The sequence below is a fragment of the Callospermophilus lateralis genome, chromosome 14 (assembly GCF_048772815.1).
Source record: "Callospermophilus lateralis isolate mCalLat2 chromosome 14, mCalLat2.hap1, whole genome shotgun sequence".
NCBI lineage: Eukaryota > Metazoa > Chordata > Mammalia > Rodentia > Sciuridae > Callospermophilus > Callospermophilus lateralis.
Genome location: NC_135318.1, coordinates 98,428,784 through 98,443,019, shown reverse-complemented (window position 1 = coordinate 98,443,019; position 14,236 = coordinate 98,428,784). Strand labels below are relative to the sequence as shown.

The window sequence follows — 14,236 nt, the reverse complement described above, 5'->3', positions numbered from 1 at the left end:
TGTGTGTGTGTGTGTGTGTGTGTGTGTGTGTGTGTGTGTGTCGGGGGTGGGGGTGACACAGGAAGGGCGCTGTCAGGACTCGAGTGGTCCAAGAGACAGGGAAGAAGAGAGATCTGCAGAGTCATGCTGTGGAGGGGCCAAACGGAAACATGCCAGGGATCCTAGCGGTGCAGAGGGTGTGTGTGTAAGGGGCGGGTGGAACCCCCCATGGGGCCCGGCCAAGGGGGCTGAGGAGCCACGTTAAAGGTTCTGTCTTCCCACGTCTCTCAGGTCCCTCCCGAGCACTAGCTTGTTTGAACTGCTGAGGCCCAAGTGCTCTGGCACCTGTAGCCACCAACTCCATAGTATTTAGCATCCAGCAGAGCGGTCACCTGCAGGGCGAGGGCTTCGCACTCCCTTTTAAACCCAAACGTTCTTTGAGGGAACATTTTAAATGTTTAAACATTTTTTTTTTTTTTATTGTTGGTTGTTCAAAACATTACATAGTTCTTGATATATCATATTTCACACTTTGATTCAAGTGGGTTATGAACTCCCATTCTTACCCCGTATACAGATTGCAGAATCACATCAGTTACACTTCCATTGATTTCTATATCGCCATACTAGTGTCTTAAAAATAATGGCTGTCTCTCCCCACGTGCCCTAAGGATTTCCGAGTACGGCTGCATGCTAGAGATCAAGGAGGTCAGAACCTTTCCTGACGGAAGCTCAGTTGTGGATGCGATCGGGATCAGTCGGTTCCGAGTATTAAGCCACCGTCACAGAGACGGCTACAACACGGCGGACATCGAATACCTGGAAGATGAAAAGGTGAGGCTCATTTTTTCCTAGTGCATTTCCTAGAGGTCGGTTACCTTTTTTCACTGTGCGTCCCGGAAAGGCCTGGCCGGGTTTGCATTCACAGCATTGCTTATTTCCTTCTTCATCCAGCCCTGAAGTTGTTCATTCTCTGGGTGCAGTTTTACCTGGGTTGGGGCTGGTAGAGAAATCTCCTACTGAGATTCCTACGTGGAGAGGCTTGTATGCCGCCTGCACATCGCAAACTCGATTTGGGATTCCTTGTATTCTCCCCAGAGGCTGGCAGACTTTTCCTAAGAAAGGCCAGGTTTTCAGTTGACCCTCTCTATCTGAGTTCTGCTCCCTGGATTCACTTGACCCTATTTCAGAAATATTGTAAAAGCAAAATTGAGTCTGTACTGAGCATGTATAAACATTTTCCCTGGAATCAATCCCCAAACAGCACAGTATAGCTGGACATGCGGGTGCACAGCTCTAGTCCACCTTCTTAAGGTGCTGAGGCTGGAGGGAGGATCTCTTGAGCCTACAAGTTTGAGGTCAGGCTGGGCAACACGGTGAAACCCTGCCTCCTAAAAACAAAAACTATGCAGTGTAACAGCTGACTACATGGTGTTGGCATTGTAGTAGGTGTTCTAAGCCATATAGAGCTGATTTACAGTGTGTGGGAGGATCTGTGTGATTATGTGCAAATTTTGCGTTATTTTATATGGATTTTGATATCCACAGGGGGTCCTGGAACCAGTCCCTATGGGATGACTGTACTTTAGACTTTGCAAGCCATGTGCTCTCTGTTGCAGCTACTCAGCTGCCTGGGAGTGCAAAAGCAGCAAGAGGCCATATGTAAATAAGTGGGCCCAACAACCAGCCTCCAGTAAAATGTTATTTATGAAAACATGATGGTGAAAGGCGTTTGACTCACAAGCAGTAGTTTGTCAATCCCTGTTCCTAGTTACTGGTTTAATTCAGAATGAGCTGTAATGCAAAACAATAGTATTTAAGAATGCCTTAATTCACAGCAAAATAGAAAAGGCTTGAATCTCTTACCCCTTGGTAATTATTTGTCTAATTTGTCAAAAGAAGTACAAATAGCCAAACATTATATTAAAAATTCTCAACATTTTTAGCTGTCAGGAAATGCAAATCACAAGTACATTGAGATTCCATGTCACCCCAGAGAGGATGGCTATTGTCAAGAAAATTAAAGAAATATTAGAATGCAGGGGAAAGGAACTGTTATACACTATTGATGGGAGTGCAAATTAGTACAGCTACTATGGAAAACAGTATAGAGGGTCCTCAAATAACTAAAACCATAACTGCCTTATGATCCAGCTATACCACTTCTGGGTACATGCCGGCAGGAATCAAAGTCAGCATACAATATATACCAGCACACCCATGTTTATCACAGCATTATTCACAAGAGCCCAGTTATGGAATCAGTCTGAGTGCCCATCAAGGTCCATTTCTACGTGATGGAAATGTTCTCTGTCTTGTTTAGGTTGATGGTTAGACTGGTGTGCACAGTTGACAAAATTGTCTGAGGCAAATAATGAATAAAGAAAATAAAGTGCCATACACAGTGGAGTGTTCTTAAGCCATAAAGAAGAGTGAAATCATGTCTATCATCTGTAGGAAAATGGATGGAACTGGAGGTCATCCTGTTAAGTGAAATAAGCCAGACTCAGAAAGACAAGAAAGGGGGCCGGGGTTTTGGTAGAACACTTACCTTGCATGTGTGAGGCCCTGGGTTCAATTCTCAGCACCCAGATATACTAATACAATAAAGGTCCATCAACAACTAAAAACAATACTAACAGCAACCACGAAAAAGTATTACTTGTTTTCCTCATATGTGCAATCTGGGGCAGGGGTGGAATAGGACATGAAACTAGTAAGAAGGGGACTATCAGGGAAGGGGAAGGGGACCAGGAGGAGTGGGGACAAGGGAGGGTGGATACAATCAAAACATGTTACATGCAGATATGAAATTCCACAAAGAAACCTGTTATCTTGTATAATTAGCATGTGCTAATAATTTAATAAAATTGTTAAACCAATGTGTCGGTGAAAAAAGAATTACTTGTTTCTAATAGAAATATCAGGACACATACTTTGACAAATTAGCAAAATGTTTTGAAGAGATTAAAAAAAAAAGACTTATGAGAATATCCATAAGAGTCTTATTAATAGCTAAAAGCTAGAAGCAGCCCAGATCTCAACGGGTTGATAGATAGACAAGTTTGGTACATTTATATAGGGGAATACTACTCAACAGTAAGAAGGAATAAACAACATGAATGAATCTCACAGACATTATACCAAGTTAAGAGAAGCCGGTCTCAGGAAAAATACCAGTATTTAATCTACATAGGCAACAGGCACAACCATCACCATTGGTATACTTCCAGGTACAGGCAAAACTAGCATCTGGTAATGAAACTCAGAAAATGTAGGGTGGACTTTGTAATCTTTCTCCGTGATGGAAATGTTCTCTTGTCTTGTTTAGGTTGATGGTTAGACTGGTGTGCACAGTTGACAAAATTGTCTGAGGCAAATGAGTTGCACGTTTATTTTTGGTATGTAAATTATACTGTAACAAAAAATGTTTTTAATATTTAGAAGGAGGAAATTGTTGGAATCATTGTATTCTTTTTTAAAATTCTTTGACATTTGGAAATGTGGAAGTAAGAGTCTGTGGTCTTCCGTAGAAGTCATGTTGGGGATGATGATGCATATTCATGTAAGTGGATCCACACACCCAGTGCACAAGGCCCCTCTCCTCCAGCTGGGTCTCTGCTGTCTGGCAAAGGAGCAGAGCACGGAGCCAAACTCCAAGGTCACTGGACCACAGAGCTACATTTGAAGACCATGGCTGAAAGTGATAGTCCTCAGGGTCTCTGTGCTTTATTGACTGTTATGGATGACAGCTTTTATGTATTTGTATTTTTAAAAAAAAATTTTTTTTTTTTTAGTTGTAGATGGACACCATATTTTTATTTATTTGTTTTTATGTGGCGCTGAGGATCGAACCCAGTGCCTCACACATGGGAGGCGGGCGCTGTATCACTGAGCTACAGTCTCAGCCCTGTATTTATATATTTTTAAATGGCTCAAATAGTAACAACATGAAATAAATTTAGAGTTTTTTTTTTTTTTAAAGAAAATCCTCCACCACCTAAGAATATTTGATTTTACAAATCAAGTTCAGGAGGGCCATTTGCATAACAGTGTAATTCCTCAGTCTCATAGATAACTGGAATTCTATAGCCAGAAAGGACCTGAATGGTTTATTTCCGTACTCTACCTTAATGAGGCTCTGAGCCTGCGTAGAATTCACCCATGTAAGTCAGAGATGAAACCAATCTAAACCCAGGCCCCAGTCCACTGTTCTTACTCTACCGGTTCTTCTGACTGAGCTGGAACTGTAAGACATTGGACTTGACAGTGAGATAGATACCAGAAGCCAAGTGTTCCCTCTGAGCCCTAGCTAATGCATGAATGAGGGGTTGCTCTAATGTGTCTTTTGGAATACAGTTTGCTGATGTGGACTACAATTTTTAAAATGTTAAGTTCTTTCACTTGGTAATTCTATTTCCAGGAAATTCTCCTGAGGAAATACTACTTCCCTCACTAAAAAAAAAAAAAAAAAAAAAAAAAAAAAAAAAAAAAAAAAATTGTTTTTGAATATTTATATTCAAAATAAAAAAGTTGAAAGTGTCTAAATCTATCTTATGTAAAAAAGTTGAAAGTGTCTAAATCTATCTTATGTAAATGGTTAAATTACAGTATATCTCAAGTGTATAATTACATGCATCCACTGAAACTTATTCATCATGTGGAATTGTGCTTCTGTTAAGAGTCTTAAGAGGAATGATCATGCAATCAGTAGCTCTCAATTAGGCAAAAAGAAATTGTGCAAAATTTCTTTATTGAGAACATACCTTTTTTATGAAACAGTCCTGAATTATTGAAACAATAAACGCCACAAATGCACTTAGCGGAAGTGGCAGAGGTCGCTAGCTGGAGCAGACGAGTGGAGGGCCACATACCTGCTGAGTTATTAACATGGCTCTCTGCTTTTCCTTGGCCAGGTGCAAGGTCCCGAGTACGAGGAACTGGCTGCTCTTCATGATTCTGTTTACCAACAGTCCGTGTCCTGGTTCGCTTCTCTTCAGGACCACATGAAAGAACAGATCCTAAGTCATTTTGGGTTAATGCCTGACAGGGAACCTGAGCCTCAGGTACGGCCTCCTTTTCCCTTCTTCATGCTCTGCGTCCTGCTATACTGTGCCGAGACACATCACTCTGATGGAAAAATTTGGCAGCACAGTGCCGTATATTCCATTATCACTGCTTATGAATCAGTTCCTGTATCAACAGCCCAGGAAAGCCCTTAGTATGGGCAGCTTGGGCATTGAAGGAAAAAAAAAAAAGTGCTTTCTAACAAGATAATTTCTTTTCTAACAAAAACCCTCCCGTTCTGCGTGGCCGCCGGCTCCTGTGCTTTTGCTTTTCTCATGGACACCGTCAGACCTGGATAGCGGTCTTGTCATTTTGGCACGAACACGGTGTTTTCCACAGGATGTTTCCTCGTTCCTGGTCTAGCAGGTGTTGAGGAAGCAGGGAGACCCCCGTGATCCTGGTGAACCTGGAGCCTTATTTCCAAGCCCTTTGTGGGGCCCAGGCATCATGAGCTTTCTCCGGTACTTCTTCCTGAAAATGATTTTTGGGTAAAGCTGGTTTTTTAAGCAGTAAATGGGCCTTAGGGTTTTGGAGTATTTCTGCGTGCACATGACCTCCTCATTTGGGTGAGGGTGTCCAGCAGGATGATGTAGGATGGTGACTGGCACGATATAGTTCTTCCCTTCTGCACGTGGGCATCTGTCTGTCTTATCTTGTGTTTGGGGTGGGGGTGGGTGGGTAGGACCAGCTCTCGACAGGTTTAGTGTAGGATCAGTTATCGCTTGTCTTTCCCCCATTTATTATTTATATCTGTTTCTTATCTCTTGATGGGGTTTCAAGATTTTACCCTCTGCTTGAGTTCTGTGTTTTCCAAACTCAGGAGAGAGCTTTAATAGCCAGAATTGCTTCCAGGTCCTACCCGACCGTCCCTTCTCACATCAGCCCTCTTGCTCCTCTGTGCTCTGACTCAGAGTCAGAAAGCAAAGTGATGAGATTAACTTGCCAGGAGCTGTGAGTCATTCTTTTCCCAAAGGCTTTTTCTTATTAACCCAAATTAATCTTTAATTGGTAGATATATTCGCTTTCTGTTACGGCTGTAGCAGAAGATCACAAATGTGGTGGCTTAAAGCAATGCAAATGGATCATCTCACATGTTAGTTTTCTGTGTCAGAAACCCGACATGGGTCTCACTGGGCCCTGATCAAAATGATAGCCGTATGCATTGTTTTCAGGAGATTGTCGGGGAGAGTCTGTTTCACTGCGTTTTCCAGCTTCTGGACTCTGTTGGCACTCTTAGCTCACGGCTGCCTTCCTCCATCATCAAAGCCAAGGGACGTCACATCCTGTCCGCTTCTCCGTAGTCACATCTCCCTGACCCCAGCCTGGAGAGGCCCACTAGGAGAATCTCCCACCTGGAGATCCTAACTGCTCCACATGTGCAGAGTCCCCTTTGCCATGTGAAGTGCCATGTTCGCAGGTGTTAGGATCAGGTTGTGGGCATCTTTGGAGGGTGTTATTCTGCCAGTACAGAGGACTTTAGGTAGCACACAGGAGGCACTTTTTTTTTTTTTTAATGTGCTATCCTTCCCATTAGACATGCTGTTCAGTTTTTTCCCACTCTAAGATGAGGAAGGAAGAGAAAAATGTGAATTCATTTAGGTCATTTTCCTACAGCCCCTGGGTTGGAAGTCACCACAGAAGGGTGAGTCACGGTCCTCCTGACCGTGACTTGGGCTTCCCCTTTGGGCTTTGGCCACAATGTCATTCCTAATCCTCTCCTGGAATCTGCTCCACCCTGAACTAAAACCACTCCAGAGTTCACCCTCCCTGATTCCCAGTTGGTATTTTGCCTGTCTTTGGAGTAGGAACAGAAGAGAATCCGAGACCTTGGAAATGAGTTTATGAGCAGCTTTTGCCTAGAGCTCAATCCAGAAGTACATGTTTGATTTTGTTAAAGAAAGGCAATCATATGCACATATGCAGGTATTAGGTGCATGTATGTATTTGTGTGTGTATATATATATATATACATATATATTTCTATAAATTTATATAAATTTGCAACATGTGTATGTGTATAAATTCACGATAGTTCCCACATGTAACATGTCTATATATAAATGTTTTATACATACTGCACATTTGCCACATTGACTTTATTGTAAGCTTTATTTCCTTTGGCACTCAATCTTATACACATGCTTTTGTAGCCTTTATGATATTATGCTTCATGGAGCCTGCTTAAAACTTACAAAACAGTAGCACTGGGCACTGGACCGTAGAGGTCACTCTCATGGTCTTCTCCTCGGGCTGGTGTGTACTCAGGAGTACAACTCATCCATGGCATTCCCCTGTGGAAGGGCCGTCTCTTGGCAGGCTCTTTGCTTCGTGAATCTCCCCACCTTTGAGTGAATTGTGACGTAGTCCTGCAATAATAGAAGGTGGCATCTAATTTTTGCTCACATTTGTTGGTTAAACCAAAACTATATCAGGGAACAGGTGTCGGTATATTTTAGGCCTCAATCTTGTGTTTCTTCTCCTTCCTTTTGCAGAGCAATCCTAGCGGTCCTGCCTGGTCCTGGTGGATCCTGGCAGTGCTGCCGCTGGAGCGCAAGGCTCAGCTGGCCATCCTCGGCATGACCTCCCTGAAGGAGCGCCTGCTTGCCATTCGGCGAATATTAGTCATCATCACACGTAAGATGAATAGTCGCCAAGAGGTGGTTAATAACAGGGAAAGAAATAATTGATTTTCTCTCTGCGTTGAGGTTTCTGGAATTCCCTGTTCTTCTGTGAGTGCTGGGAATGGACCAGCACCCATCCCCGCCACTGCGCTTTGTAAAATGCTTGTCGATAAGGTTGCCAAATGGAACTCTTGCCCAACGCTGACTCCTGCTCACTAGTTGCAAGTCTGTGCCTGGTGGAATCTGACCCAGTACACAGTGAGCCTGAAATTTACATGGCGCCCGTGGTTGGAAAACCACCTCAGAAAGTCTCTTTGAAGCCAATGTTTCAGGAATGCAGGTCACTGATAACACAGGGCACCGCGTACGACTCACAGGAAGCAAAGGTTTCACAAGGATGGAGGACTCCATTCCTGAGGCGTATCTGGCTCTGCCAGATGGAATCGAAACACGTCAGTGACCACAGGCAGCCGTGGCGGGTGGGGGATCATGTTTTAATCTGGAAACAGATTACTAGAGCACAGACTAACCAAAAAATGCGCTTAGGCTTTGTGTGTCCCTGTGAAGTTATCTGTGAAATTAAGGAATCAAACCATTGTCCAGTGCAGTAGCCAAGATTAGTCCTTCCCCAAGAAGTAGCAGTTTTGGGCAGAACTGTGTTTCACGTCTTGCTGTAGTCCCAGGTGTCGTAAACTGCATGTTGCAATCCCATGAATGTCAAAATACAAGATGTATCTCGGACATAGAAAAGTCTGATAATAATCTAGTTAATTTGAGGCTCTATATTTATACACACTCAATGAATAGTAAGCGAGAGTAAGTTTGAACTGTGTGTGTGTTGGGATGTCAGACATACTGCCAAAGTAGGCCAGAGAGCCCCTGCAAGCAGAGCCCTGTCTCATTGATTTAATGGATGCTAAGCATTTAGGAGACAGTCCACTTCTCTGCTAGGCTTTGCATTACAGGTTAGGCCCATCAGTAAATTTCAGTTTACTCTCCGTCCTCTAATATATGACGATGTTAAAAATCGCCGTGCCGTGGTAATCTGCCTGTTCAAGGGAAATCAGCCAGAATGTACAAGGAAAGAGAGACTGGCGTGGGATGTCAGGGTTCAGCAAATATTTCTCCAGCATCAACCTAAATTTTTATTACATCGGTTTTATGTTTATCAGACCAAACATTATTTATCAAAGAACAATAGGTATACCTTGGTTAATGCACATGGTAATATTGACAAGGATAACTATTTGGGGTACCCATGTGTTCCCGCTGTTCTACCCAGCTGGCGCAGATAACTGGCTTCCTAGATTGTGAGGCACACGTTCTTAACCAAAGGATGATGAGAACTAATGAGCAAATGACAGCTACAAGTTCTGCCTCATTCATTCAGAGTATTCAGTTTTTTCAGTTTTAAGAAATTTTTCATAATACAAGAATTTTGATGACTTATCACTTCATCAATTATTTTACTAGCAGGACATTATAATCATTAATTTTTTATTGTAGGACTTTTCAGTAACTACAATTGCTTCATTATGGGAGTTAGAAAATACTAGACTCATTCAACTTAATTTTAAGGAGAAAGTATTCACTGACCCAGTGTTTCAAATGCTGATTGTGAATCTCAAATCTCATTTTGAATGTGGTTTAAAGGCAGTTTGGATTTCTAGGAGAGTGTATTAATTTATGCATTCACAATAGTACTCACATTTCTAAAGGCATGATGACCTAATCTGACCATTTAAATTAAAAAAAAAAAACTGATTGACATGCCAGGAAGCCTTTAGTAGAAGTGATTCATGAAAATTAATAGGTATCAACCATTGTCTGTCTCTTTTTGAAAAAAAAAAAAAAATCATACCTTTGTTGAGGATTCTTTTGCTCAATTCAAATGGAAATTGGAAAAAGGCAAAGGGCCACTCCCTTAGTTCTAGCGCTCCAACATCCAGGTGCCAGTGACTCTCTGCTCTTGATGTCAACGCTCCAGGCTTTGAGTGCCAGTGATTCTTAGCTTTTAGTGTTATAGCTCTGAGCTTCGGGTGCCTGTGGCTCTCGTATCTCAGAGTAGCCCTGTTCCCTGAGTGCCCGTGCTTCCCAACAGCTGGCTTTAACAGCTCTTCTTGCTGCTGCTGGAAGCTCCCCAGCAGCCAGAGCTAGCAGCTCCCAGCAGCTCTCCCAGTGTGGGGCTAGCAGCTCCCATGGCTCTCTGCTCTCAGCCTTTGTCTGGAGCTCCTCAGCAGTGATCTGCCTGTGAGGCGTTCTCAAGGCTAGCAGCCCTGGTTACCAGCTCTTACCTCGACCAGCTCAGCCCACTCTACCCAAGATAGAAATCATCTGAATAAGTCTTTATTGGGGCTTATGCTGCAGCACAGCAGGCAGAGTGGTGAATGGAAGTCCCAGACTGGCCTGATAAGACTGAGAAAAGTGCTGCTTATGTAGCAAAAACAAAACAAAAACAAAAAACAAAAAACAATGCCCACATGTCCACAGTCTCCTGCCTACTAACCTGACCAGACTTTCTTCAGTCCTGCCAGTCTGCATAGTTGTACTGGCCCAGCTGTCATGGGGGAGTGGTGCTCCTCAAAGACCAGAGTGAGGACATCGGAAGAGCAGGCAGAGAAGTCTGGGGTGGTTCAAGGATGTCCAAGGCTGCCCCAAGTAGAGCAGTCTCCTGGAGCCATGGAGGCCTCTGGAGCAGCCGTCGCTATTGAGACAGCTCTGTCGGACTGTCAGAGAAGCAGCCACTTGATTGACAGTTCCTGCCGTTTCCATGGTAACCATAACAGCTGCATGACAGCTGCAGGAGTGCAGAAGCAGCAGCAGCAGCAGGTGGGTTAGGCGTCAGCTGCTGTCATGGTGACAGGCAGCCAGGCTGCCAAAGTCGGGGCCCTCGGGTTGACAGCCTTTGTCGTTCTGAGGATGCAGTAGGGCTAAGATTGCTGACACTTTCGATGGCACTTTAGGAGCAGTAGCAGTGTCAGTCCCAGCCCATCCAAACTCAGGTGCCCCAAGGACAATAGCAATGGTCCCGATCTAACCCCAGTCTCTGCCCAGTCTGGGGTGGCCGTCTCCTTGTGCTGCAGCAGGGAGGGGCATGATGGCTGTCACTCAGCCCAGCGGCCAGCCACTGGTGTCTGTCAGTTCCCCCCAGCCCCGGGCGGTGTCAGTATCAAAAACGGAAAGAAATGGCAGGAAAGAAATTCTCTTCAGGGAACATTGGTCCTCCTTTGTGTCTCACCTCAATACCCTGTCACAAGAGTCGTCACTGCTGTTTCCGCTTGCAAGTTTCTAAGTAACCACAGAATGACCGCTGTTTCCCCGGCAGCCTTTCTAACCCAAAGTCTCTGTGCTGCTGGAGCCTTTGGAAGCTTCTGCTTTCTCCTCTCACTTGCCGAATGTCATAACTCAGGCAGTGCGAGGAGTCAGAACCGCTCCTTCATTTCTTCCCAACTCGTCTGCCTCTGTCGGAACAGTGTTCTCACCTGAGTGCCCGCCTGGCAGTGGTGACGCAGGTGACAGCAACACACGTCCCTGTCTGCTGACACCAAAGGAGGCTGAGTGTGAGCACCCCTCGGTCCTTCTCCAGCATCATTCCTCCACACGGTGCCCGGTGGGCAGAGACGGGCCCTCACCCAGCGCTCGCATGATGGTGTCCAGGAAGTGGAACCAGGGTGGCTGCGTCCCCTGGTCACATTATAAAGGAAGCATCCTTTACAAACATGAAAAAGAGGCCCAGCTCCACTTTGCTGCAGATCTAGCGCAGAGCAGCACAGTCTGCTTCCTCCTCCCCAGCCTCCTTCTTCTTTTCTGTCAGGAAAATGTCACTTTTAAGGATTTCTCAGAAGATAACGTCAGCTCTCGTCGCAAGTGAGGGCTTTTCGGTTTAATTTTATGGAAAGCATTCCAGCCCCGCTGCTCTCCTCACACCAGGATAAAAGCAAACAGGAGAAGTACCAGTGTGGGGAGTCACTTTCTTCCGGAGACGCTGCGCACTCTATTAGGTATTTTCCCAGTTCCCCTGAGTACCCTGACTCATAGTGCCATACCTGCCTGTCTTTGAGCTGCAGCTGGGATGCAAAGAGGCAGCCCAAGATGTTTGTAGCATATCCCGTCCCCTGGGCTTCTCCATCTTCCACATGGAAAGGAGAGTCCCTAAAGTTCCAAATGGAGATTTTTAAAAATTGAGATTCTTTTCATGAGCCACAGTGATTTTTTGAACCAGTTCACATGTGAAATTCTACAGTGTTATCCCATTTGTGTAAGCATAAATGTGTCCCTTTTTTCTTTCAAATGGCCTTACCCCAAAAACCACCAACATGATAAATTGTAACTCAGCAATTATATATTCAATCAGAATGGTCTAGTACTTGACCTAGCTATATTACATAGTTTATATTTTTATGTTGCTTTTTCATGCTTCCTATCTGTTTCTTATTCTTTTTTCACCCATCACTTAAATTACTTGGGAAAACATCACTCTTTTTAAAATTTAGATGCTTTGTTAGTTCACTTTCCATCACTGTGACAAAACAGCTGAGAAAATTCAACTTAAAGGAGGAAAAATTTATTTGGGCTCATGGTTTCAGATGTTTCAGCCTGTGATCTCCCGGCCCCATTGCTTTGGGCCTCGTGCCAGGTAGAACCTCACGGCAGAGTGTGTGGTGGAGGAAACTCATGTACCTCATGATGGCCAGAAAGCAGAGAGAAAGGAGCACCCTCCAGTATCCCCTCCAAGGACACACCCCCAGTGACCTAACTTCCTCCCATTAGGCTCCGCCTCCCACAGGTCTCACTGCCTCCCCGTAGAGCCTCGGGGCTGGTGACCTAGTCCAGCACACAGCCTGTGGGGTTCACCAAAGATCCAGAACCACAAGAGATTCTATCAAAGAAGGAAACAGGAAATGTGAAAGATAGGAGAAAGAGAGATAATGACAAGTTAGAAAAAAATAAGAAGTGTCAGAGACTCCTTTTTGTTGAAGCCATGAGTTTGTTTTTCCCAAATGTGACTGCAGGGTCGGGCAGGGAGGTGCCCGTCTCCCATTTGTTAGCATGGGCAGCAGAGAGAGGAGCTCTTTGTCTCTCCACTATCCCTGATGGAAGGCCCTGTCATGACGCCATGGCTCATCAGAACCCAGTTCCCACGAGAGCCAACCCGAATGCATAGGGTGAGTGAGTGGTGCGTGCCACCTTATAGGAAGACGGCTGCATCCTGAGACAGCGCCTCCTGTCTGCTGGGGAGGGACACTGCATGCTGAGCCCGGACCTTGACTCGCGGGAGGAGGCCTTTTTGCGTGTACAACTCCTCACCTAACTTCACCTTGACTTCCACTTCTAAATCCTATAAGACAGCCTCTTAGGCGCCTGAATCAGTGAGTCTGTGCAGTCGTGCAAGAAGATGAAGAAAGTCCGTGCACTCCACTGTGCACAGTGGGGATGTTGGCCCCGAGTCAGTCCCAGAGTGTTTTCCAGGGCCTCAGCCAAGCCAGGCAAGCCAGCAGTCCGCCACGGAGCTGTGTCCCCAGCCCCAAGTCCAAATTTATAAAGGTGACCCGAATGACAGCGCAAAGAGGGGAGCTCCAGTGGAAGAGAAGCTTCGTGTTTGGTTTCCCCCGGAAAGAGGGGCAGAATGCACCCCCGGGGCCAAGCGGGGAAGCACTCAGGCAGAAGGGAAGTAGTGGGAAAGTACAGCCCCTATCCCTCGGGGGCCCTTGATTGTTTTCTGCAGGGAAGACAAGGCTAGGCAAGCTTCAGCTCAATTGTGCCCTGGCTCTGGCTACAGGGCCATCTCTAGTTGTCTGATAGCTGACCCCTAGTGATTAGGGCAGGGGACATGCTCTCCCCTGGTGGAAGGGCCAGACAGAGGAGGTGGATTGGTTAGTCTGCCTGTGGAAAGCATGCTCCCAGGCCTCCCTTCCTGTCTCTAGGAACTGGCCAGTCTTAAGAGGGGCGATTTCTTCCAAATGAGTGAAGCCCCAAGGATGTCAAACACAAAAATTAGGAAAGGGGTGATTAGTATAAGCTCACACTGGCATTTCTGGATTGAGCTTTTACACTCAAAACGACTTAATACACTTCTCTGCAGAAAGGGTATTAAGGAAACGGACAGGAGTTAAACTTAACCAAGTTTGAGCCAGAAATAGGTTCTAGAACCATGGAGCACTCCAGATCCAAAATGGCTTAGAATGCCGTCCACCCACAAGGTCATGAGCTGTGTTTATAGTGGGAAAAACAGGAAATGTCTTACGGAGATTAGTTGATTGGTACAGTTTGGCATTTGCTTTATTTGGGCATAATCTGGGAGAGCTTGTTGTGGGATTGGCTGAGGGAACAGCTGCTATAATTGGCCGATGCTCAGTTGCTTGGTTACCAGGGGTATACACTTAGATTACAACTTGCTTGCACATCAAGCTAGGTTGTAGTTCATTTAATAGAGGGTGCCCTAGTCTGATTTTATCACCCAGATAAAGGAGGCCAGTTTAGTCCAATTTAATTCAACTTTAACATTTCCTCCTTTGGGTCATCCTCTCAGACTGACCATAACCATAGGCGTGGGCCACGACACTGTTTTC

The 14,236-nt window shown here is 45.1% G+C and overlaps 1 protein-coding gene across 1 annotated transcript in view; it reads left to right on the top strand.

Moving 5' to 3' along the window:
* The window catches only part of Lonrf2 (LON peptidase N-terminal domain and ring finger 2), a 37,815-nt gene extending 30,082 nt beyond the window's left edge, over positions 1–7,733 (top strand). The window contains exons 10-12 of the mRNA XM_076833631.2: positions 651–813; positions 4,896–5,045; positions 7,539–7,733. Coding sequence (XP_076689746.1) covers positions 651–813; positions 4,896–5,045; positions 7,539–7,733 — 508 coding nt within the window. The remainder of the gene's footprint in view (positions 1–650; positions 814–4,895; positions 5,046–7,538) is intronic.
* Positions 7,734–14,236: the final 6,503 nt, after the last annotated feature.